Source organism: Hakea prostrata, chromosome 7 (assembly GCF_041222555.1).
Source record: "Hakea prostrata isolate BN-2017 chromosome 7, UWA_Hpros_2, whole genome shotgun sequence".
Classification (NCBI taxonomy): domain Eukaryota; kingdom Viridiplantae; phylum Streptophyta; class Magnoliopsida; order Proteales; family Proteaceae; genus Hakea; species Hakea prostrata.
In genome coordinates, this window is record NC_142606.1 from 24,286,993 (window position 1) to 24,312,430 (window position 25,438).

The window sequence follows — 25,438 nt, forward strand, 5'->3', positions numbered from 1 at the left end:
AAATGTAAAAATTCATGTAATTAACCTCATTAACTTGGGACAAGACTTCTACTACTTGTTGAATTTTCTAATGAAGAGTGACAAATGGAAGCATATCATCTCCAATAATGCAGGCTCACTACTACCTCGCTGTTAAAGTTTTCTTGACTACTTCAACCTGTCAAAGTTTTTCTATTATTCTCAGTAGTGGAAGTGTTTTTTATGGAGAATTCTGGTCATCCCAAATTTAAAGTTTATGCTGGCATGTCATGCATGCTGTTTCCAACCAAGGCAATCTCATAAAAATGAATTCCGATCGATTTCTCTGTGTTATGTGGATATAGCGTCGGATTCATTTGACATTCTTACAAATAAATAAAAAAAATCCATTTGACATTGCTTTCTTTCAAGTCAACATCTAAGCATACTAATGTCTCGGCATATTTGGGTTGCCGGGCCTACAAGATTCAAAATAAAATCTCTTTCCCATAACCCAATGCATCGATCATGTTCATTTCGTTTATCTCGTACTCCGACAGACTAGTTCTCAATCTTTTGGTTCTTTTCGGTCTTCATTTAAGCCTTTACTTCCTCTGGCACCTTAGAAACAATGTTGTGCATAGTAAATCCAAATCAGCTCCTTTTTGGGTCATTGATCATATCTCCTCCATTTACAACTACATGGGTTCAGTTCCAGATGCTGTTGGTAGTAGGCATCACGCATGTCCACTCAACTCAAAATCAAGCATCTTTAGTGTAGCAACATAACTATACTCCACAGACTACAGTAGTTGTACCACCAACATTATAGCAGAAAGATAACGCGCAGGTATATGACACTCCCAAGCATAATTTTTTTTAACAATTACCAAAGAGAACGAACAAAATTTCTTTTACTCTCATTCAATGTAATTGAATGCTTTCATTACTCAAAGAGGAAACATACCATAACCCAACCTCCCAAGTAGAACCAGCAAACACTACACGAGTATTTAAACTTAGAAGTACATGGCATCAACATTACAACACCCTTACAGAAGATGCCCAATCCATCCTCAATCCAACCGCTCCATCTGCAACATCAAACCAAATGCATTTCTTAGTGTCCATTTATTTAGAACTAAAGTAATCAGTGAGATATCAATTGTATATCTTACCACCAACAAGTGAGTTAACAAAGAAATACTTTTTTTGAACTTCATTCCTAACGGAAGAACCTAAGCATATAATAATCTTAAGGGAGAAGGCTGTGCACACTACTTGCATAATGAAAGCCAGCACCCACTCTAGCTATCTATCTTGGCCTGCCCCATAGAAAAACTCTCTTGCCCCTTCTCTATGATGCCCTGGGCCAATCCCCCCACCCCCTCCCCCAAGTGCCCAAAAATAAGTGCCACCCAAAACATGCAGGCAGTGTGTCTATCCTCTCCGTGCTTGTAAATTTCTTGACGTAGTTCCCCTTACTTCCATATGCATTCTTGCCTTGCTTTGACTAGTTGATCAAACTGGTAGTGTAGGGTAGGTAGGATGAACTATATGTTCAGGCGTATAATCCAGACTAGAATAGTTAACAAAAGCTACCCTTCTCAGATGAAGTTCAAACTCTAATACACACAAATAAATAGGATATATACCTTCAGAAGATGGAAATGATCCAACAGTAGATTAAAAAGAATTTTGAAGAGAGATCAAATCTGAACAGAAATTCAACAAGATCAAATAACTCGAGAACGGCAAATCAGACCAGCATATAAAGCTCATCTAGATGTAGAATGCTTGTTTCTGAGAAGAATAAATGCTTAAAATTTCAGCCAAATCGAATGGGCAGATCTGCTGACAGACAGTGGAACTAGGACAAGTCAAAACCAGTTAAACTAGGTGATGTATGACTGATTTGATTACAGATAAAAAATGCCCAACAGAAATTAGCATATATTATAACACACAATAAACAGAGTAGTAAATTCAGATATAGAACAGCCTGCAAAATAAAAAGAATCTAGTCCCCATAGTACTAACATTGTATCATTCAACAGCAGATTCAGAAATTGATAACAGACAGGTAGAATATCAACCAAAAAGATTTTCGGATCTCAGAACACAAGTCAGACTAGTAGAGTATAGCCACAAGTAGGAAAGCCTTATTGCTGGGCAAAGAAGAAAAATACTGAGGCTTCCCACCAAGAACAAGAATCAGAGTCTCACTGTCCTCCAAAGATCTCCCACCCATTACTGAATTAAGCACCCAATTATAGAGCAACAAATTTTATTCATGAAATTGTCTATGATCAACAGGCTCTTACATAGAATTAAATCAAGATCCTAACCTGACTAGGAAATAGCATCCAACTGTTAATGACATAAAGAAACGCACTAGGAAAAGGAATCCTTTGTCTTGCAAGGTGAAGGAATTCAAATAATGTATGACTAGATTATTAGTCCCAATCCATCAGCAAAAATCATCAAGGCCAGAAATTAGAAAGTTAGGGTTAAAACCAGGCTTCGGAATTAAACCAATAATAGAAAGAATGTTGCTTGAATGGAGTAGAAGATTCCCGAAAATCTCACTTGGTTTTGATGGATGAGTTGGAAGATATACCAGGCACCAGCAACTCCTAGTATAGAAACTAAAACCACATAGACCAAACTAGCTGTAAGTCAGAGCCCAAGGTTGGATTGAGTAGAGGTCTTATGATGGGATGATCTGGTCCAAGTTGGGTATAATTGTGATGGGCAGAGATTAAGTTATGAAGGGGAATGCAAATAGAAGGTTTAGGTTTGAAAGCAATCCAGACAATAGAAGGCTAAGATTAGGACTGGAGGAGGTGGTAGTATGAAGTGGTGCACCAAAACTCTGCAGGTCTGATGAAGGGGAAGTGGAAGCTACTGAGACTTAAAGATGCAACAGAGATGCCAAGCCACAGGAGCAGTACCAGTATTCACTCGAATGGGGAAGACAGTAGCCACAACAGCCTTGGATTATGGAGTTGCTTGCAGCCTTCCATTGAGTCTTCTCAGCACACTGGTATTGTTCATGGTGAAAGAGCAGCACACAGGGTTCATTTATAAGGGAAAGAGAAAGAAAGAATAGAAGGGGTAAGTGGATGGTCGGGTCTCCCACCCGCCAATAATTAATGGCAAACGTGGCCAAAATTCTATCCTTGAATCATCTGCCTAACTCACAAACCCTTTTTTTTTTTTTTTTTTTTTTTTTTTTTTTTTTTTTTTTTGGGGGGGGGGGGGGGGGTTGGAGGGTGTTGTCAGTGTTCTTATTAATAGCTTCAAAAAGCTTATAAAAACATTCTAAATTACGGGTGCCACACATATGCGAAAAATCATATTAGCTTAATTGCGCAAGTAATCACTGAACGTGCGTTACGAATGGACTCATAGCAGTCAATTCTTAGGATTGTATCCGCATCTTACTAACACCATCTGAAATAGAATCTGGCGGCCGTTCACGCAACTAGAAACTACTAGCCGAGCCTAGTGACAATGAAATAGAAGGTAACTCAAAATCAGAAGCAACTAACTAGAAACAACTATACTAGATAGTTCAGCGACATGCAAGAATAACTAAAACCAAAACTAATAATTACAAGAACAGAAACCATTAAGCTGAGAACGGCAGATGAATAGAACTTTTGAACAAGATGGTTCTTTTTGAAATCTCTCAGAATAGGATCTGTTTCACACATATTCACCATGGTGCTTCAGTGGGGTGCAAATGTATATATTTCACCCTTCTAGATACCTTTTTCAGATCTATTGCCCACCCTTCTAAATACTTTTTCAGACCTATTGCCAATACTATCTAGCTGAGAAAAATGACACTTCACGTTATCTGCTCTAGGACCCTATATGATCTTCTAATATCATTCACCCCAAGGCAAAATCAGCGACTGACACTGTTCATCTAAACAGCATTTTGGCCTCTTTTTCTTCATGTTTTTCCTCCATAAATTCAAGCCCCAATGAACATTTTAAAATTCAAGACCAACACTAGGATCAAAACCAATACATACATAAACCAACTCATGCTTATTCCAATAAAATTAGACCATTTATGTGAGTTATCTGCATCAATTCTCCCTGGCAAAGTTGGACTCAAGAATTCTATAAAATAGAGGAATCGACTTTGATATAGCGAACATCTGCGTTTAAATCAAAATAGAGATCTGACAGCTCATGGATGTTAGAAATGCCAGCTTCAGGAGTGCAGCTCTCTCAAAATACTCTGGTAGCATGATGAACTTTACATTCTCAATCTCTAAACCAACATCAATCTTGAATATCATATCCAAAGGTTCCTCAACTTTGGGAGTCTTCTCTCATCAACGAATTGAGCCACAAGCTTTAAATCTTCAAGTACATCACAATGCATACTGACAGTTTCTTATACAGTATTGTTGACCACCACCTCATCATCCATTGATTCAGTTTTGTCTGCTTTGATTTTCTTATGATGTAAACCTCTTCATAGAATTCTCTATGTATTGATCTATTGTATTTGAAGCTTCATTCACTATTTCTTCTGTGTCATCACCAGTTGTTGGCCTCAACTTCAGGTTCTTTTTCTATAAACGGTGGCCTATTCACCTCACATGGAGGTGCTACAGATCATAGCTGTCATAGAGCCTAGGTGGACCACAGCAAAGGAGAGGGTTAAAATTCAAGTCAACACCAATTAGGCGGGTGAGGTGTCTGAGGCAACTGCCTTGACAACCAGGTGCTTTGTGACTCCTTGACAGGTATGCTACAGCTGACTAGGTATGCTACAGCTGACTTGAAAACATCAAAATATTGCTGCACTCAAGCCATTTGTTTATCCAGAGATATGCTGCTCACTCTACTCTTGATGATATCAATCAATTGTTGCATTGAACCTTCAATTCCTTAGATGTTAGTACTTGGAAGAGCCATATTCCTGATACCAATTTGACGAGGGTAGTAGGCAGGATGAACCCTAAGTTCAAGCTGAACACCCCCTCAGACAGGATCCCAAGTACCCAAACTAGAAGAGTCTAAGTCAACTTTCTCAGATGAAGGTCAATCTATGATAACACTCACAGAAATTAGGATAGATGATGATAAGGCCGGTCAAGTACATCTGCTATATGGTACAATAAATGATGAAATTCAGTCTGATCCAATGGGAGATATGCTAATGTAGACAACTCCTAATTAAACCAAGATATGTCAAAACCAGTCAATCTAGGAATCGTACGACTGATCTGATTACAGATTTAATATGCCAAACAGAAACCAGTATGTATTAATTATATCAGAATAAACATCAGATATAGAACTACCTTCAAAAATAGCAAGAATCAAATACCACTTGTGATAGATTTGTACCAGACATACAGCAGATCAAAAACTGATAGCAGAATAACGTGTATGGTATTAACAAAGAGATTTTCAGAAATTAGAACATGAGTCAAACTTGTAGAGTCTACATTCCAGAAAGCCAATCACAATAGCCTTACTGCTCTAAAAAAAAGGGGGGGGGGGGGGCCAATACCTATGACTTAGCACCAAAACCCAGGATCAGAAGTTCACGGTCCTCCAAGTATCTTAGAGTATCAAATTACACAACACTCCATTGCAAGGAAACAAACTTTTGGTCGTTGAATTGCTTGTGAGCCATTGGCTCATACAAGCTTTATATAGAAAGCTGATTCAAAAACCTAATTTGCATAGGAAATCAAATCCTACTGCTAATGACAAACAAGCAGAACACGTTAAGTATTCCTCTTCACCAAAAGGTGAAGGGACTCAAAAAATAATAAATAACCTGAAAATAAATAAAAAAATTAAAAATAATAATAAAATTAAAACTAACTAATCCTAGTCCCATACACTTACCTTCATCCCATATTTGAGTCACATCAAACTGAATAATTACAAAGAAAACACATAAGACAAAAGGCCCAACACACATATAACCCCAGCTAAGCCCATCCTTTGAACCTGTGCGTCATAAGGACATGCTGAAGCTGATCAAACATAATTAGTTCATCTGGTACTGATTACATGAAGTCTATCCCCACAACTGTGTCTATGATCCACTAAAGTTGACAGATGAAACAACTCCCATTTCACCAAGGATGTTACAAACATAAGGATGAAAATTAGATACCAAACGTGAATATCAAAATATGATATACCCACAATCAGTTATTTGTATACTATGCTACATCCTTAATTGTCAGGTCTAGCATATCTAGGCATTTGATGGGGGTGGAAATTAAGGCAACACCAGCAAACAAAGGGCCAGCAATGCTCCTGGTGATCCCAAAATCTAGTGCATAGTCCACTACAAATGGCATCAGATTATTCAACTACCAAAGTTGTCAGGGTGAACCAAGGCATGACGGGATGCTGAAGCATTCAGGTGACAGGGCGCACCCATATAGAGGTTGTCTAGGTGAAATACCAGTCTTATTTTTCTATGTACATACCTTAATATCATCAAGAATTAATATTAAGCCACATCAAGTCATCAAGTATCAATATTAGGCCATCAAGGCATCAAATATCAACACAGAGGAACTGAAAAAGCAAATAATTGTATTAAGCAGGTTGCTTAACTCTTTGGCAGTCACTGGAATTAACAGGTTTTCGATATGGTGGCAGCTTCCCCACGACCTGGAGCCAACCAAGACTCAAAGGAGGAATTCTCTCGCTTGATTCATGCTGCTTTCTTCAGCCTCACTGTTTTGGCTAGAGGTAGAAGATAATCCGACCCCACAATATCTTCTATTCCTTGTTTTATTCAACCACTCCAATTTTGTCCTCCCCTTTGGTGTTTATTACTATCTGAACTCTACATATCTGAGTTCAAGTTTAACCTCAATTCTTATCACCTTTTCGCATCTCCTCTTATTTGTCACTTACATACTTAAGCTTCTCATTAGTTACTGTTTTACCACTCCTTTACTACAGTTGGAGTTGCATATGGAATTGCCATTGTTTACCAACTTTTGACTATTGAATACTTTGACAACCCCACAAAGGAACCTGAAGGAGGTATTCTGAACCATCATACCCTAATCCCTAAACATATTTATTCTAATTCTATCACTTTCTCATGTTGCAAGTTATCCACGTTAACATCCTCACCAATCCAGTACATGATGCATGGCTGGTAATGATATGGTGTCAATATGCAATGACCAATTAAAGGGTCTTAATGTAGGGGTCCCACAAAGGAACCTGAAGGAGGTATTCTGAGCCATCATACCCTAATCCCTAAACAAATTTATTCTAATTCTATCACTTTCTCATGTTGCAAGTTATCCACGTTAACATCCTCACCAATCCAGAACATGATGCATGGCTGGTAATGATATGGTGTCAATATGCAATGACCAATTAAAGGGTCTTAATGTAGGGGTCCCACAAAGGAACCTGAAGGAGGTATTCTGAGCCATCATACCCTAATCCCTAAACAAATTTATTCTAATTCTATCACTTTCTCATGTTGCAAGTTATCCACATTAACATCCTCACCAATCCAGTACATGATGCATGGCTGGGAATGATATGGTGTCAATATGCAATGACCAATTAAAGGGTCTTAATGTAGGGGTCCCTAATGGTCTCTGCAACCTTATCACTCAATGGTTCAAAGCTTGAAGCATCAAAGTGTCTCTCCACAACTTAAGAATCTTTTTTCTTATCGTCTTGGAATCAGTTCTCCCAAAATTACATAGCATTCTGTTGAATGGAAAAGAAAAAGAAAATGTAGAAGTTGGGAATGTGAAACTGACGCTTCATGTCTCAAGAGGTATCTCATTCCTCCAGCTTTAAAGAGTTACTAAACTGGACTCTTGCAATCCATGTTCAACAGCTCAAGGTAGAATAAGAGCTTTCAATGTCTAAAATCTTAAATTGATGATAATTAGTCCAATAATTCCCACCAACAATAACATGCATATATAATTCAGGCTAAACAATAAACTCATTAACAAATGCAAAATTTCTGAGAGATGCTCGTGTATCAAGAAACAGTAAAGAATCTGACGTACCTTCCACAGACCATCATTCAGATAATGCATGTTATCCACACCAATTCCTTTGTTGATAGCTCTTCTGCAATAACAAATAATGATGGTGCTTAGGGCTATAAAGAGAAGAACAAACTGAAATTTCTTCCAAGCATAGTTATCAACTTCAGTATCAGGATTAATATCGTTCTAGGCTGATACCAAAAATTAATACATGTCAGCTGCATCAGGCTGTAATGGACAGCTTTGCCATCAATTTCAATATCAAAAAAATTTGGCCAGATTTGCCCTCAACAAGAACTGTTACATAATAGGGGCTCAGCAAGGTTTACCAATCTGGCCAGTCTGAAATCAATAAGAAAGATGAAGAAGACGGCCATCTGAAGGAAACAAAATTAACTTATCTAAGAACACGATAAATTTCAACCTCTAATCCTTTCTATCTTGTATTGCAACAAATAATGGGACATCATTCCAGATAAAAGTCATAAACATAAGCAACAGAAAGCAAATAAAAGCCCACCTTTTATTTTTTTGCCACGAGGGGGGGGGGGGGGGGGTTTCAAGCATTGGACTAAGCTGTTACCATGATTGTCCCTAGTGTCTTCAATTGTTTATACCCCTCTACACTTTTTATTACAGTTTTATCTCTCATCCCAGTCCCCAATTTGAACTAAAACCAGTTTGCCATATTCTACTTGTCCAATCTAAATGAACCAACCCATTGTTGTGTTCTTCCACTGACAAACCAAAGCCCTTTAGTGGATTACCAAAGTTAAAGGATGCCCTAAGTTTTGAAAAATTTACTTCTTTTCCATAGATAAGTTTCTTCTCTAATTCCCAAGCTTCTGCATGATTACAAAAATACCCTACAGGTAAACATAAACAGGAAGAAATGACTCTCCTCCAACTGTCATGGCTATTCTCCCCAAATGCTCAAGCACATGTTGAGGAAAAAAGAGCGACTTGAAATCTACAATACTGTCTGACTGATAAAAAGTTCCATCCAAGCAACAAAAGGGGATTCCAAGCAGCATCAGAGTCTGAACACAGCCAAGGTGATGCACTACTTTACTGGACTTGTTTGACTAGTTCAGACTCCCGGGCCACAAAAAGGTGATTCCAACCCAGGTTGCTGACTCCGTAGGACATTTACGGATATTTACCTTACTTGGGAGAATATCACATAATCTTTCACTTTTTCAGTTTCCTTGTTCAACTTACGTCCTACATCTCAGATACGATCATTGGGCCACACTTGCCAGTGTGACCCGTAATATGGACTATTAGATTGCATTATAAGGTCTGAGCTTGCTTCACCAAAAGTTTCCTTATTTTTTCCATCAACAAGGCATCATGTCATCTAGATAATTCATTCACACTTTTGTCAGTTCAATTTTCATTTTGGAGATAGAACAGGACAAGAAACAAATAAACCAAATTTAATATAAAAATTATGGATACAATGCCAAGAAAAATCCTAAAAATAATCAAGGGGAAATTACAAAATGGGGAAAAGAAGGAAGAAGAAGAATATAATGCCAAGACACTCATAGAAGAATATAAACAATGCTAAATTATGTAAAGTATGTAACTCACATATCTTTTGCAGACATTTTTGTGAAACCAATAGCAAGAGCATGTTGCTTTCCTTCAGCCATAATGGCCTGCAGAGAATTAAATATCATAATCAGACATGGAACATTCTGAGTTTCAACAAATGATGCAACAACCTCTCAGAGCTACAAAGTTGTGACAAGATACGCAAATAAATGGCTAAGGCAACTTCAAGTGGTGGAACAATATCAACAGATGGCAAAAGATCTTATATTACCCAGAACCAACTCACTGTTTGTCCTATGTCTGGGTTCAACTAGATGGCCTACAGCTTATAAAACTACAATATATCGTATGAGATCTTGCTTGAAACAAGACCTCTGGTTCAACCAATAGTATAAATTGTTCAGATCTAAACCAAGACCAATGAAATCACGACAGAAATCATTGGTTCCAGTGGCTGTGCTACTGGACTTCTGGGAATTCCATTTATCACTTGCTTTTGATGAAAATTTAGCCAGAGCAGCTGGATCAGGAAATGATATTTACTTTGTGCAATGCATAAAATAAAAACAAGTTAGATTTGAACAATTCCAAACTACAGGAACTGTTTTCTCCCGTATCTATTTTTCCTTAAAAGATTTGTTCAAAGCATGTTTATATTTACATTTTTTGTTACTTCAACATGGAATGGAATGATATATTAAGAGTTGGACACCTTAGTATTTGATGTATAAATGCATCTACATTCTGACTTTGTGCAAACTATGTTAAGGTTGATGAATTTTACATTTTTGCACTCTCCCAACTCTTGGATTTTCCAACCCTCTTACATTATACTTGGCATTGGACTGAAATTTGATATGTTAACAAGGATGGTTGGGGTACCTGTCAACAAGACTTGGGCCACACCCAAGTGGCAAATATTGGGACCTTGCAAGAAGCTGTTCCTAGGTGGGCGGGCTATGCAGGAACTAAGAGATCATATGTAATATATCAGATGAACTAATACATCCATGGCAGCATAATATATTTAAGCTTATATGGGAGAGGCTGCACATGCCAAGAAAATTGGTCCCAGATGTCTGGCTAGTGCGTCATAGAACACATAAAAGTTCAATCCTATGGGATGTTACTAAATAATAGTTTAACATCATTCAGAGCGCATCACAGTTCAATAACAATTTGGAAAAGGTGAACAGCATACCACGGGAGTTTCTTCCAGAACTTCATCATCCAAAGCCCCACCAGGAGATGTAAGGCCAGGACACATTATGTTTGCACCAGCGAGAACAAATTTAATTGCACCTCTATCCACTTGCAGCATTTTCATTATATTTGGATCTACAAAAAAAAGTTACAAGAACATATACAGAAATTAACCCTATTCCATCAAACAATTGTTTCATCTGTATTGGATGGTCATTTCATTTTCTGGACATCTGTCTAAACTATAAAGGAAAAATATGGCGGTCTTCATTACCAGAAACATAAGATCAACTAATCACTTCCTAGATATGGAATATATCTGTCGTAGTAGATAGGCCATATTTTTATTAAGCTATAAGTATAGAGGTATTTACATTGATGGAGCAGCCGTAGTGTAGGCATGTATGGACCATCACGAACATTGAAAAACAACGGCACATTGTTCACCACAACCAGATTCAGATGGTTTTGGCTACACAGAAAATAAAAATAAAATAAAAACAGGAAACAGGAAATCAAAAACAACTATCAGATAGAATAGAAGGTCAAAATGAATCAAATTCAATGGAAAACATCTCACAAGTCACAAACACAAAGGATGTCTTGCTTATGCAAAATATAGGAAACTGGACAACAAAAACAACCCCTACACTAGATAGAACAAACCAACTCTCACACATTTAAAGGTCCAAACTTCAAAGTAGTCACCTGACTAAAATTCCACAGACTAGTATAGATCAATCCAACCCCCATAAGCTCAATAATGCTAATGATCAAAAGAAAAAAGTATCCATCTGATATGAACATAATTTAAGAAATTTAAGTGCAGTATCAATGGTTTTGTTTCCTTTTGGTGCTAAATTTTGTTTGCTTTTGCTAAGCCCAGGGGTGTTCATTGGGGGCAAACCAATTATGAAAATTTTTCTATTTTATTGAAGTGATCCATTTGAGGTGATAACTTTATGGGGTTACATCTTCAGATGTTATGGGAAACAAAGATGAAATGGTCATACTCCATGTGATTTCTAAATGCCAAATAACGGGTTAGAGCTACTATGCTATCACTATAAGAACAAAATAAAAGGTAGGAGTAAGGAAGAGCATGAACAAACCATTTGACCACAATTAGGGGTACTTTCTTAGGTAGTAAGTCATCTAAGACTGGTTCCAGCCCTGGATACTGCAAAGAAAGTGGGAGATACCTCAGACGCAATTGAAGTGAACACATTAATACTTCTATTGTTCCATAGATGCAATCAAGCTAATCCAAGGGGAATATCCAAAGGTAGTTTCAATCCATACCTCATCTGCAATACTTTGCCTAATCTTACGCTGCACAGATGCTTTCACTTGATTTTGTGAGGAAACATCCTCAGAGGAGAACCTAAAAAAGTTTCAAAAGGTAATAATTAGACAATGAAGATAATGAGGAGGGGAAAAAGCCATGAGCTCATAAATTAACAATTCTTAAAATGCTTCAACAGTTATGCATTGTTACTGAATCAACAGGATTATAACTCTCATAACCCAAGCTAAAATATGATTGAGCACCAAAGGAACAATCAAAACCCAATATATCAAGTGCCTAATGACATTTGCATCAAGGAAGAAAAAAAAACTGACTCATGACATGAACACACACAAGATATGAACTTAAAATAAAGATAAAAGAATGGTTTTGAGTCAAAACAGTATTTTTGTGTGATAGCTTGGGCACCTTGGACGCCTTAGCAGCCTTGCTGGTGTCAAACTGAATTCTGTCTACCTTCACCAACACCTTGGTGTAGGTGCCATGAGTCATGGCAACTTCGGGAACAATCTTTTCTTCAATTTTCTTGCTGCTATTTGATTTCACCAGCAAGGTTGCCTTTGGAGCTACATTAATCACATTTTGATGGAGGGTGATCTTCAATGATGGACCTCCAATTCCGGAACCTGAGATAAGTTTTGGAACTCCACCTCCTCTGGTGTTAGCTCTATGATTTACTCGATGACATATGGTAGTATTCCTAATACCCTAATGAACCGACTCACTGCTGTATCATGGGGTCTCCCTTCGTCTTTTCTGCAACCTTCTGTCCCTCCCTCTTGAGTTGGGTGCTGCTAGTGCTTCACCCAGCATTCCCCCTCTCAAAAAAATAAATATAAAATACGATAACAGAAGAATATCTGACGCCTATCAGATGAAATTTTCCAATAACCATTTTAAGGTAATCAGAATTAGACGCTTCACGTAGGTAATAAAAAAGAAAATAAATGAAACAAGCATATCGATTCAATTGATAAATACATTAACCCTAGATCCTAGGAGAAAGAGCATAACATACTAAATGCTAACTGAATGGGTCAGTCCTTCCATTCTAGCTTAATCATTTGACAGCCATTCAAACAAACTGAATCACAAATTAAAAATACAACTATGAGGAGAAAGACTGACTTTTTGAACATATTTGCAGTTGCAGGATGAAATCCAAGTCCAACGTCCAGAAAAGTGAAGCAAAATGAATTGATTCCCCTCCCGTTCAGTTCCTGGTAGTAGTTGTTTCTCAGTTCAGGAGCCACGGGTATCACAGTTGTGCGAAGAAAGAATAAACGCAATGGGAAATCAAGGAAACCTGAAGTTTTTAACCCAGAAAATCTCTTCTTTGCAAGATACGAGTGCACGATCCCTCTGGAGCGGGAATTGCAAATCGCCTTAAATCCGAATCTGTTCTTCTACGTGAACCGTCTGTGATGATGCGTACCTGTCACGAAACCCTATGATTATCTGATCCGCCGATTTAACCCTGGAAGGGGTTTTCCTGGTTCGCCAAGTTTTTTTCTGAAATGACGCTAATAATAAAACAATCTTTTCCATCTTGCCCAAAAAAAAATTTAAAAAAATTTACATGACTAGTTTCTTTTACTCTTTCTCTTACAAAATTAGCCTCTCAATATTTCATTTTATAAAATTAGTCAAAACTGAATTTAAATTTACAAATCTAACAAAAATATTAATTTTTCACCTTTTTGGATATTTTTTGGATTTTTGTTCACGCTTGCTCTGGCATCCACCGCCCCGGCATTAGATTTGGACACGTAGTTGTGGAAACAATCAACGACTCCAATTTACTTGATTGAATTTAATATTTAAAAGGTCTTAAATATTACAATTACCTACCCTTGAAAGTTTTCAAATTTACAATATCAATCATTTTTTTTCCCAAACAAACAAAACCCTCAACTTGCATAAACGATGCCAATATTGGCCATTTCCACTAAAACCCGATGTTATCAAGCTCCACAAATGGCGAGCTCTACCAAAGCTTCAAATCAAAACAAAATTTCCATCCGAATAGAGAACATGGAATAAAGAAGAAAAAAAAAGAAGGAAAAATTACATGAATAGTTTATTTTAGTCTTCCTCTTGCAAAATTAGCCACTCAATATTTCACTTTACAAAATAAGTCAAAACTAAATTTGGATTTACAAAACTAGCCAAAATATTGATTTTTTACCTCTTTGGATATTTTTTACCTCAAAAATTGATCACTATTTTGTCCAAAAGAGAAAAATTATTATTTTTTAAATCCTTTGGACATTTTCACGCGTATGCCGATACAGTCAAATTTAGGGGTAAAAATGTCCAAAGAAGTGAAAAAAACACTATTTTGGCTAGTTTTGCAATTGCAAACTTAGTTGTAACTAGTTTTGTAAAATAAAACATTGAGTGGCTATTTTTGTAAGGGAAAACCTAAAAGCAGCTAATCACGTAATTTTTTCAAGAAAAAAAACAATTATTTTCCTTCTCTATAAGAAAGTAAAATTTTTTTCCCTCCAAGAATAAAGTAATTTTGATTTTAGTGTATCCTTCCTAATAATCCAGAATCTTTAGAATTTATTCTATTTTGTTAACATTCCTTAGTTTTAAATTATATATCAACCGTATTTAACTATTAGAATAACAGAGTTAAATAATAACTAGATTTTCAAAATTCCCAAGTTGCCTCCCTCTATCTTCAAACCTTTTTAACTTTCAAGAAAAAACAACAAAATAATATAGAGGAAAAAAGAAAAAAAAGGGAGGATAAAGAGCAATCATAACGAGTTTGTGAGTACTCACGGTGTTAAGCACAAAGGGATGTTTGTAATATGAAATATTTTAGGAAGTATAAATGTAATAATTTGCAAACTTAGGGGCCGATCTAAGTACTTGCAGTTTGCTTTTTATTTAGTTTTTTTTTATTTATTTACTATAGTTCAACAATTCTATTTGATGGATCTTAATGTAATTTGTCTAGAAAATTTGGATCCCATTTGGTCTAACACATGCAAGCTTGCTTAATTTGGTTACGTAATTATTTCATATCGACTGTTATACATGATTATATACACTTTATTTAGATATGTTTGATCAATAAAACAATGCTAAGATAATAGATAGCGTTCAGAATGTACCAGTTGTGTCCGAAACGATGTTAATAAAGATAAAGAATCACCGGCGGGGTTTCCAGATATATTACTGAAAAAAATAGACAAAATACACCTGATCGATTGGAATTGAGAAAATTTTCTCCCTATTGTCTCAAACATACGATTCATGGCGAGATAAAGAAATAGATAGAAGGGAACAAGGTGTATGTCGCCCTTTTGTAGGAAGAAGAAAAATTACAAATTCAATTCCATACAAAAATGAATGACTCTCGTCGAAGCATCTCTTCCAAAGATGTAGTCGAGGTTCGTGCAAGTTGTCTTGATCAATGATTTTTTTTTTTTTGGGTAATTTTCATCTGGACCCCCTGAGGTTTGCTCTATGTCATTTTTAGTCCAAAATAATTGAGACTTTGCATCTGCCTCCCCTGTATTATAAAAAAAGTCAATTTAAGGACAGATTATCATTTTATGACCAATTTGCCCTTTTTTTAATTAAATTTTTTTACATACATAATCTCTATGTTTATTTTCTTCTTTTTTTCTGGTTCTCCCATCGCTAATGTTTATTACAGGGAAAGTACACACTGTAAACCCTAAAAAATCTTGATCTTTCCCTCTGTGTAGCGGCCGACGTTTGCAAGGGAAAGTACACAACAAATTGTAAACCCTAAAAATTCTTGATCTTTCCCTAAAAAATCTTGATCTTTCCCTCTGTGTAGCGGCCAACGTTTGCAAGGGAAAGTACACAACAAATTGTAAACCCTAAAAATTCTTGATCTTTCCCTAAAAAATCTTGATCTTTCCCTCTGTGTGCGGCCAACGTGCAAGGGAAGTCACAACAAATTGTAAACCCTAAAAATTCTTGATCTTTCCCTAAAAAATCTTGATCTTTCCCTCTGTGTAGCGGCCGACGTTTGCAAGGGAAAGTACACAAATTGTAAACCTTAAAAATTATTGATCTTTCCCTCTGTGTAGCGGCCAACGTTTGCAATCGTGATTGGTTAGAAAAATTCATGGTTTCCCCTTATTCTACCTCTCTAATTCTCTTCCTCTCCATCGATGGTGAAATCGCAAAAGGTTCCATAGCAAATTGCCCAAGAAGCTTTTGGAGTCGTTCAACAAAGAACAACTAATCGACAAGGGCATAAAGTATTAGCCAACACAACACATAAACCCCAGAAGCCATTAACCTGCTCAAATAATTGTCCATTGATTACAAAAGAGGGTTAGAAAATCTTCAAACGGTAAGAAATAGGAAGTTCTTTTTGGTTTCTCTTTCCTTTTTCTAATTAGTTTGCTTCCAGATTTGCTCAGTTAGAACTCAAATGGGGAATATGCTGTTTTTTCAAGTCCATACAGGAAGATGCATTTGAAGCTTAGAATTTCCATTGAAATTGCGTTTGAATCCTGAAGCACGACTACTATTGAAGAAATTTAAAAAAAGGGGAATCCTCAAGTTTTTAAATTATGTAAAAATTCAAATTAAAAAAAATAAAGGGCAAATTGATCATAAAAGTGATACTTTGTCCTTAAATTGACTTTTTTCATAGTACAAGGGAGGTAGATGCAAAGTCTTAATTTTTTTGGACTAAAAATGACATAGACCAAACCTCAAGGATCCAGATGAAAATTACCCTTTTTTTTTTATTTGGAGACAAGCTACAAAGGAAAATGTGGAGACTATCTAAAACGGTCACGTGGCAGTGAGCAAGCATTACAAGTTGAAGATTTTTTTGGGGTAGAATAGTACAAGTTGAAGATCAAACTAGTACCTATCGTCACTTGCACCTAATCTTTCTACCATGTATGATAAGGGACCATGAAACATCATTCTGTCTTCTTTTTTTTCAACCTCCTAGTCAGTCCGCAGTCTTCCCTATTATTTATTTGAATTATCGTTCTGTCTGTGGCTTTGAAGTACAAGTTTTGCAAATCACAACTACCAACAGTACTGCAGCCGCGCAGCCGTATCAGTGTGTGAGAAAGAAAGATGATGGGTTTGCAATTTTGCTTCTGTAGTGCGTAATTAATGCACACTACGGTGGAGCGAGGGCTCGGATGATCCTTCTCATTAAATAATGAAAAAACCCCTTTACCTATATACGTTTACCGTGTGAACAGAGTTCCATCTGTTCGGTTCGGTCTGATGCAAACCAACCGGTCCATCTGGGCGGTTCGACTGGGTATAGTATATGTTATTAATGGTGTATTAAAAGAACAACAACATTAAACCCCTCCACAAGGACCACAACCCCACAAAAAGGTAAAACAACAAATTCTAAAAGAAACCGACCAAATCAAGTTATTACAGAGCATTTTTCATCTTTAATCAACGACCAAATCAGGGTTTCGACCACATCATCAGGAATTTCCATGGTAAGGGTTTTATGAGTTGGTTATTACCTTTTGAAAGAAGAATCGCAGAGACGAGACGAGACGAGACGAGACGAGACAATACGAGAATCCGAAATCGATTCTCTAAATCGCAGATGGAGCTTCTCGCTTCTTCTTCTTCTCCGCTGCTTCTTCTTCTCCCCTGCTTCTTCTACTTCTCCGATGCTTCTTCTTCTTCTCCGCTGCTTCTTCTTCTCCTCCCCGCTTCTTCTTCCTCTTCGATCTCAACTAACGATGCTCACGGAAGCTTCAGTACGCTTCTTACGGAAGCTTGAGTAGCCAAAAACGAAACAATACACCCTAACGGGTCTTCTTCTTCTTCTCTCCTGCGATTCTCGTAACCGGATCAGCCAACAACGAAAGAAATGAAAATGAAATGGGCGGGTTGGTTTTTAGCTCTTACAATTTTGAATCGTTGTATATCGGTTCCGTACAACCGATATACGATAGGCGGTAGTATGGAATACACCATTAATAACATATACTATACCCGGTCGAACCGCCGATGGACCGGTTGGTTTGCATCGACCGAACCAACAGATGGAACCTGTTCACACGGTAAACGATATAGGTAAAGGGGTTTTTCATTATTTAATGAGAAGGATCATCCGAGCCGTCCGATTAGATCGGACGGCTCGCTCCACCGTAGTGCGCATTAATTACGCACTACAGAAGCAAAATTGATGGGTTTGAGGATTCTGCTTGAAGCCCAGAAGAACATTAACAGAGATCCACAAATCATCAATAAAGTTACCATAAACAACAATTCGTTCTCACCTACCAATTCATCTCTGTATTCTCAATCAACTCTTCCTGCCGTCACTTTTCTTGACTCATGTTTTCTCTGTAAGCAGAGAATTTTGCCCGGCAAAGACATCTACATGTACCAGTGAGTTGTTCGCAACTGGGTTTGTTAGATTATTTTTTTTGGAATTTCTCCTTCATAGCTTATCCTTATGGTAAGGCCTTCAAGTTCATAAGTTTGCATATGGTGGGTTTATTTCATTATGTAATTTCTGTTGATGGTAAGTTGGAACTTCGATCATGGATCGCCTTTTCAATTGTAGAGCATAAGAGTTGCTGGGTTTTCTGTTAGATCATGTTTTTGTTCATTTTTCATCATTATGTTATTGGTTATGTCATTTCTAGAGGAGATCGGGCGTTCTGCAGCGTGGAGTGCAGGTATAGACGGATTTTCATGGACGAAAAGAGTGTTGAAAGTAAGAATTGCTGTTCATAAGCTGCCATGAATATAAAGGTGATACCTACATCGACGAGATCGCCTGCGGTTTCTTCTTATCGTCATTCTCACCGCAACGGGACCAGAACCAGGCAGGTGGATTCAACGCACTGAGAATCTGAGATTCCAAGAGAGTAAACCACTAGCAGTTGCAGTAGTTGGATTCTCATGAGGAGAAGCTGAATTACGTTATTAACCTCGTAGTTGTTATGTAATTAACTAAAATGCACTTCATCGTTGTGTTTGAGCTTCGTTGTAAAACGCAATTAAACCCATCGTAAAGAACTTTCCGGTGGTCACTGTGTGAAAAACCGCGACTGGCCGGTAGTGAAGAAAACGAAAGCCCATAGTTTCCTCAAGAGTGTTTGGCTGTCATGTCATTATCTTGGAATTACGTTTTTTTTTCTTCTTCTGGTAATATCTAGGAGCTCGAGTTACTTGACGTGAGATATGTGAAGAAGAAAATTACAAGAGCAGTTTCCTCCTTTTTGGAGAATTGGCTTTAGAAATATTTTACTCGAAAAAAAAAAGAAAATTGCTGCTTCATTGCAGCAGTCCCTCACACAGAATGTGCGAGTCTTTATAAGAAAATAAAGAAAAACAAAAATGTCTTCTGTTAGTTTTAATTACAGAAGACATAAGAATTAATAATAGACTAGAAAAGAGAGGGATTGAAGTGAATGTTGGATTTTGTTTTAAAAATATATAATATAATATAGGGATAATTACTATTGCCCCCCTGTACTTTGATTTTATTACTAATGTATCCCCTGTATTTTGTAAAATTACTAATCCAACCTTTAACTTTATCTATAATTACTAATTCCCCCTACTGTTAAGTTCCGTTAGTTTACTAATGATGTGGCATCTCCATATTTTTTAAAAATCCCAAAATACCCTTTTACTTATCTCTTTACTTATTTACCCTTTTGTCAAGTTACAGTAATACCCTTAATTAATTGTAGAGAAAAAAATAATCATAATCTGTTTTACTCTAAAAAAAATCACCAAAATAAAGAAATAATAATTGAATAAAATTAAAATAGAAACCGAAGAGGAGGGAAGATAGAATTCAACTCAAGTTTGGAAACTGAATATCACCTACTTCGTTAATTCCTTCTCTGGCAAGATTTTGTGGTTTCGTCAATGGTGGGTTAGTAGAGCGGTAAAAATTCTAAACTCCCATGGGGAGGTGTTACGTTTCATTTCCAATATTAAAAAAGCATCAGTCCCCCCCCCCAAAAAAAAAAAAATTGTGGTTTCCTTCCCTACGTATGCTAGAGGAGAAGGTGGGAAACCAAATCAAATTTGAATTTTGTCAATTTCTTTAATTCAAATAAATAAGTTTAGTGAAGGTGGAAAACCAATATTTTTTAAATTCAAAATAAATGAAGTTAGGGTAAAATTGACATTTAATCTGATTTTTATAAATGGGGTAGTATCGTTTTTCGATTTCTTAATTTTAATGAAGGACAAAGTGGACATTACATATTCAAACTTAACGGCTACTTAACACCGTTATAAGGAAGGGGGCAACAGTAATTTTGTAAAGAACAGGGTTTTATTAGTAATAAAATCAAAGTACAGGGGGGCAACAGTAATTATCCCTATAATATAATATACTATTTAGATAAGTTTCAAAATCATTAAAACTCTATCTCCCTAGTTTTGTTTTAAGACTCTTGTTTATTTTTACTCTAATGGACTCTTCTGGATGTATATTAGGTGATTTAGATTACCATATGTGTTTAGTCCCACATCAGATGGAGCTAATGATTATATGATTATATAATTATATATAGTTCCTAAGTGGGGTGTATGCTAGTAGAGAGCTATGTGTGGATCACGAGCATGCAACGAGCTGGACCAAGTCGGGTGTGGTTGCGGTAGTGGTCCGTAGACACTAGTCTAACCAAGACATGGGGCACTATAATAGATGTTAAGCTCTGAACAAAGAATTCATTCTGTTTTTGGTGAAAAACAGAAATTCGAAAATCTAGTGTTAGAAAGTTCCATTTTTTGTTTTCTTCATTCGGTGCTGTGTATTACCTTCGGATCTCCTTTGCAAGTAGACTCTGTTGGAGTGTTGCCTTCGGATCTAGGAGTTGTTGTATCTTGGAGGTAAGAACGTCAAGGTCAAACCCAGCAGCATAAAGGGGGCGTTCAAATACCTTAAGGAAAAGTACGGTTCGTACACCTCAACTCACCCTGTGAAAGTTCGTGCTGGTTTTCCTTTCGCTCATTCTACTACATTCGAGTAAGTGATTCTGACATAAAGAATATGTTATATATTTGTTTCTCCTTGATTCTGTAATTGGTCTGTCTGTACTGTGCCTCGGTCTTCTGGTTCTAAAAGTGAAGATGTTGGAAAACAAATATAATATCATGAGCAATCATATAAGACAAATGAAGACATACAATCATAAGAATCGAAAATTTATCTTATTTTGAATAACATGAATGATCTCCTTGTTGAAAGCATCGTATTATACATCTATCTAATGATGTACAAACAAAGTTAGCGGAGTTGAGATGTGTCGGTGGTGGCCTGCACTTTCTTTAAGATATTTAAACGCCCCGAATAGTGCACACGGGTTCTAAGTGCGTTTTCACCTCCAAGATCAAACAACCCCTCCATCGTTGACGATGCACTCCGTTGCGATGAACTAAGGATCCAAAAGCTACATTCACCAATCTGTTGTTGACATAGTTTTAAAACAACTTCAAAACAAAACCTAATCCGAATAAACAACCCCTTGCACCTTTATATAAGAAAGTAAAGGACACCATTAAGGATTGTCTCCAAGAAGCACATCCCTTCCCTTAAGGCTTGTTTGTTAGCTACCAAACTAGCATCTCAAGAGAAACACCTATTAGCAATTTAGGTGTCCATTAGGAAAAGATACAATTGATCAATCAAAACGAGATTTTTGAATTTTAAAATAAATAAAATTACAATAGAACATAATCCAATCAAAGTTGTTTGAGGTTGTTAGAGCTGTACTGAAATGATGGATGCAAACGAGATAGGTTTGGATGAGTATAGTAAAAAGTCTATGATGATTTTGAAATGTATAAGCCAGAGATTGAGGTTTAGGTAGAGAAGAAACTAAGGAATAGTATATAGTATAGTACCTCTTATGAAAGTGTTGGGGAGTAGTCACTTAGGTCAAGAAGCGTCTCGGGAGCTAGAATCCAAAATGATGACCTTAAATCCCCAACTTTTCATTTGATCAAGGAAGCAAATATCAAAAGAGAATGTGACTATTTAAAATGATGCCTTCCATCTTATTATATTACTTTAGGCTCTTTTGTTATCAATTCTCATTCTCTATTATGCTTATTTAAAAGAAATAAGTATAAGAATTCATTATTGGTCAAGAATGAAAAATGGTTTGGTGACATTTATCGACAATAAATTATGGAATGAAAAATAAGTTTAGTATGTCAAAATAAAAAATTGCTAGAAAATAATAATGAAAATTAATACAAAAAAAAAAAAAGCCAGTCTGAAGCCACTTGTTTTCTAAGAAAATTATGTAAAGTAATAGCACAAGCAATAACGATCAAAATTTGAGTTTTAAACTTAAAAAAAAAAATGTACAAGAAAAAAGAAACAGACAACAACAATTAAAATAAATAAAACAGAGGGAGGCCTCCATTATTCCATGGTCTCTAGATTCCATTGATACTTTTGGTACAAGATTAGTCCTAATCTGCCCATCTCCCTAACAAGAAAAATCATCACAGATTAGTGTCCACAAACAAAATTAGCGAGCAACAAGTCGATTGATTTGATCTAAGACAGTCAATTGTGAAAAATCCACTGCTCAATTAAGATAGAAAATTAAATATGTATTTGAGTAAAAGATTAATCCTGATTTGCCCAACTTCTAACAAAAAAAACCTATCATAGGTTTGCAAACACAACATACACTTAAAACCCATTTCTTTAATATTAAATTTAAGAAAATTGAGCCAACGTGATTGATGTTCCTATTCACTCATGTGATAGTGAGGAATCCAAAACTCATCTTATACATCATTACAGGTGGAGCTAGACAGAAACCATTGGATCTATAGAAACTTGCAGCTTAATTTTTAAGTATTGGAGATGAAACAGGAATTGAATACTGAGAAACAAAAGGGGATATAGGGCAAGTGAGATGCTGAGTTGGGAAATGAGAATAAGTCTGGGCTCTTTATCTTGTCAGCTTTTGTTAAATTACTTGCAGTTTGTGTGCTTCATTTTATTCGAGTAAACACATTACACATGCACTGGTAATAACTTTTTGACTAAGGGCTAATTCATTTTAGTGCTCTTAATTATTGTAACAAACAAGTCAGATGTCTTACGAAGATGCCTGTTTTGTCTTTCTTTTGAAGGGAGCATCTAAACCCATCTGGGTGAATCAATTTGGCAGCTCAGAAACAATCTCCATTGATCAAATAATCTATTTCCTTGGATAACATTTAGAAAATTTCTGAGTAAGATTTGATAACCTTCTCTACAACAAGAAGCCCAAGATAGAACATCCAAGGTCAGCTTGGCAATGACAAACTCCTCCCAGTGGGGATTCAATACTCCACCCCCTATTTCTAGTAAGAACCCATCTCAAAAAAGAAGAAGAAAAAAAAATCCAAAGATAGTTAGAGAAGACGGTTATACAGAGGAAAAATATACCCTGTATCCTTCAATTTGTTCCCTGAAGCAAACTATGGATGCCATCGATGATTCTTGAAGCTTGTCTTGACAATATGAAATGTCCAAAACTTCAAATTAGTTCAATTTCTAACGATATGTTGGGTATGAATGTTTCAAAAACAGGGTAGTTCCAGAGAAGAAAAGATGTGACGATCCGAGCTTAGAGAAGAAATTATTAAATTATCATACAAGCTTTGACGACACGAGCTTAGGAAAATCGACGAAAATCGACGAAACGTCGGCAAAATTTGTTGGTTTATTATGTTTCGCCAATGGCAAACTGGTGAATTTGTTACCTTAAACAAGTATGCATTTTAGCTCCATTAGGTTTGTGATTACAATAGGCTACAAGTAATCGTGCAGAGTCTTCTGCAACAAGCTCTCAATTATAATAGAAGACAATGTTATGCCATCAACATAAAAATGAAATTCATGAGTGGATTGCGCGAAATTGACCCTAAAATCTGTCCTAGAATTTCTCTCACAAACATGGTGTAAAAAGACATAATCACCACACCATCCCTTTAGCTACATTATGTCCACTATTAGGTATAATGCTCTCCAATAAATCATTTACCCATCATGGAAACACCAAATGGTTCCCAGGAATCTAATCAGATCTCAACATGTTGAAGCCCAAGGCAATATAGCCATCCCCATAGGGCCCATACCACGATGACAAATTTCCAAGACCTCTGTAGTGCAAAATATTATTATATCATGCGTACCTCCATGATGAAAAATAGAGACCTATTGATGGCAACACAATCGTGGGAGACCAGGTCCCCTTGTGACAAGAGACTTTTAGAGCTTCAAAGTTCGATTTTGCTTGGGAGCAGTGTCTATGTGGCATTGCTCCAAGCAGCGAATGGTTAGATTAAAAGAATTTTTGAATAATTGAATCTCGATCGTTAAATATTCACACATGCAAAATTCATCCACTTAAGTGAATTTATGGGGAGTTTTACAGGTTAACTCAAACATATGAACCGAACCGAATCGGTTTTCTTTTCATTTCAATCTCTTTCCCCTTGGGTAACCACTACTGTCGTTGGCGTGACTTCCTTGGCACCCTCCGGCGCCGATGATGTTACCATTGTAAGGATTCCTGAGTTTGGGATTCGGATTCTCAAGAGTCTTTGAAAGTGAGAAAAACATACAAAAGATGTCAGAGGGAATAATGGTGGGTGCATTGGCTGGTGTAGTAGCTGGAGAACCGTTGTCCGTTGTCTATGGTATTAAAAACTAAGAATAAGGCTATCAATTTCAAAAAAGATCTTGAACAACTCCAAAGTACTCTGGAACATGTGGTTCCTATTTTTGAAGAAGGGAGGCTATTGGATTTAGAGTTAAACGATAGTAAACGAGAAGGGCCGGAGAACTTGATCAAGAAGTTGCAGAGGGGAAGAGATCTTGTCCTAAAGTGCGACGAGGTCTCGTCTTTGAACATCATTCAAAGGTTTCGTTACTCCACCAAGATCCTCAATTTGGATGAAACTATTCAAAGGTTATGCCAGTGGGAGATGCTGGTTGAAGTCTGGCGAGACTCCAAAGTGGTTCAACGTGACACCCAACTGGTTAAATGCGACATTAACCAACTTATGGTCTATGTTTACACAATTAGACTGCATTTTATCAGAGTAGCTGCTTGGTTCAAATGGGCGACTCAAGAATAATGCACAAAGGGGAAATTTGGTTGTGCGGTTTGGGAGGAGAAGAGTAAGCGTGGTGATTCAGGTATTGATGAAAGTGCTGAAGCGATGCTCAACTTGTTGACTGAAGAACTCGGTGATACCTTTGTTGGTCGATCAGCATCGACAATGGTAGTGGCAACGCCGGAGGATGCCAAGGAGGTCACGCCAGTGACAATGGTAGTTACCGAAGGGGAAATAGATTTGAATGAAAAGGAAAACTGATTCGATTCTGTTC

General features: G+C 36.8%; 1 protein-coding gene across 2 annotated transcripts; it reads right to left on the reverse strand.

Moving 5' to 3' along the window:
• Nucleotides 1–396: 396 nt before the first annotated feature.
• LOC149010721 (pseudouridine synthase and archaeosine transglycosylase (PUA) domain-containing protein) lies at nt 397–13,573 on the reverse strand. 2 transcript variants are annotated; one of them, XM_089161758.1, is made up of 9 exons: nt 13,373–13,573; nt 13,195–13,286; nt 12,060–12,141; nt 11,870–11,937; nt 11,132–11,229; nt 10,756–10,892; nt 9,591–9,658; nt 8,013–8,076; nt 397–1,052 (listed from the first exon to the last, which is right to left on the reverse strand). In XM_089161758.1, exons 2-9 carry the CDS (start codon nt 13,203–13,205, stop codon nt 1,035–1,037), a joined length of 546 nt encoding a protein of 181 aa, XP_089017884.1. In that variant the 5' UTR covers nt 13,206–13,286; nt 13,373–13,573; the 3' UTR covers nt 397–1,034. The 2 variants fall into 2 exon arrangements, with proteins under 2 accessions (XP_089017884.1, XP_089017883.1); XM_089161757.1 differs by having other exon boundaries at nt 13,195–13,573.
• Between the last annotated feature and the right edge of the window lie 11,865 nt (nt 13,574–25,438).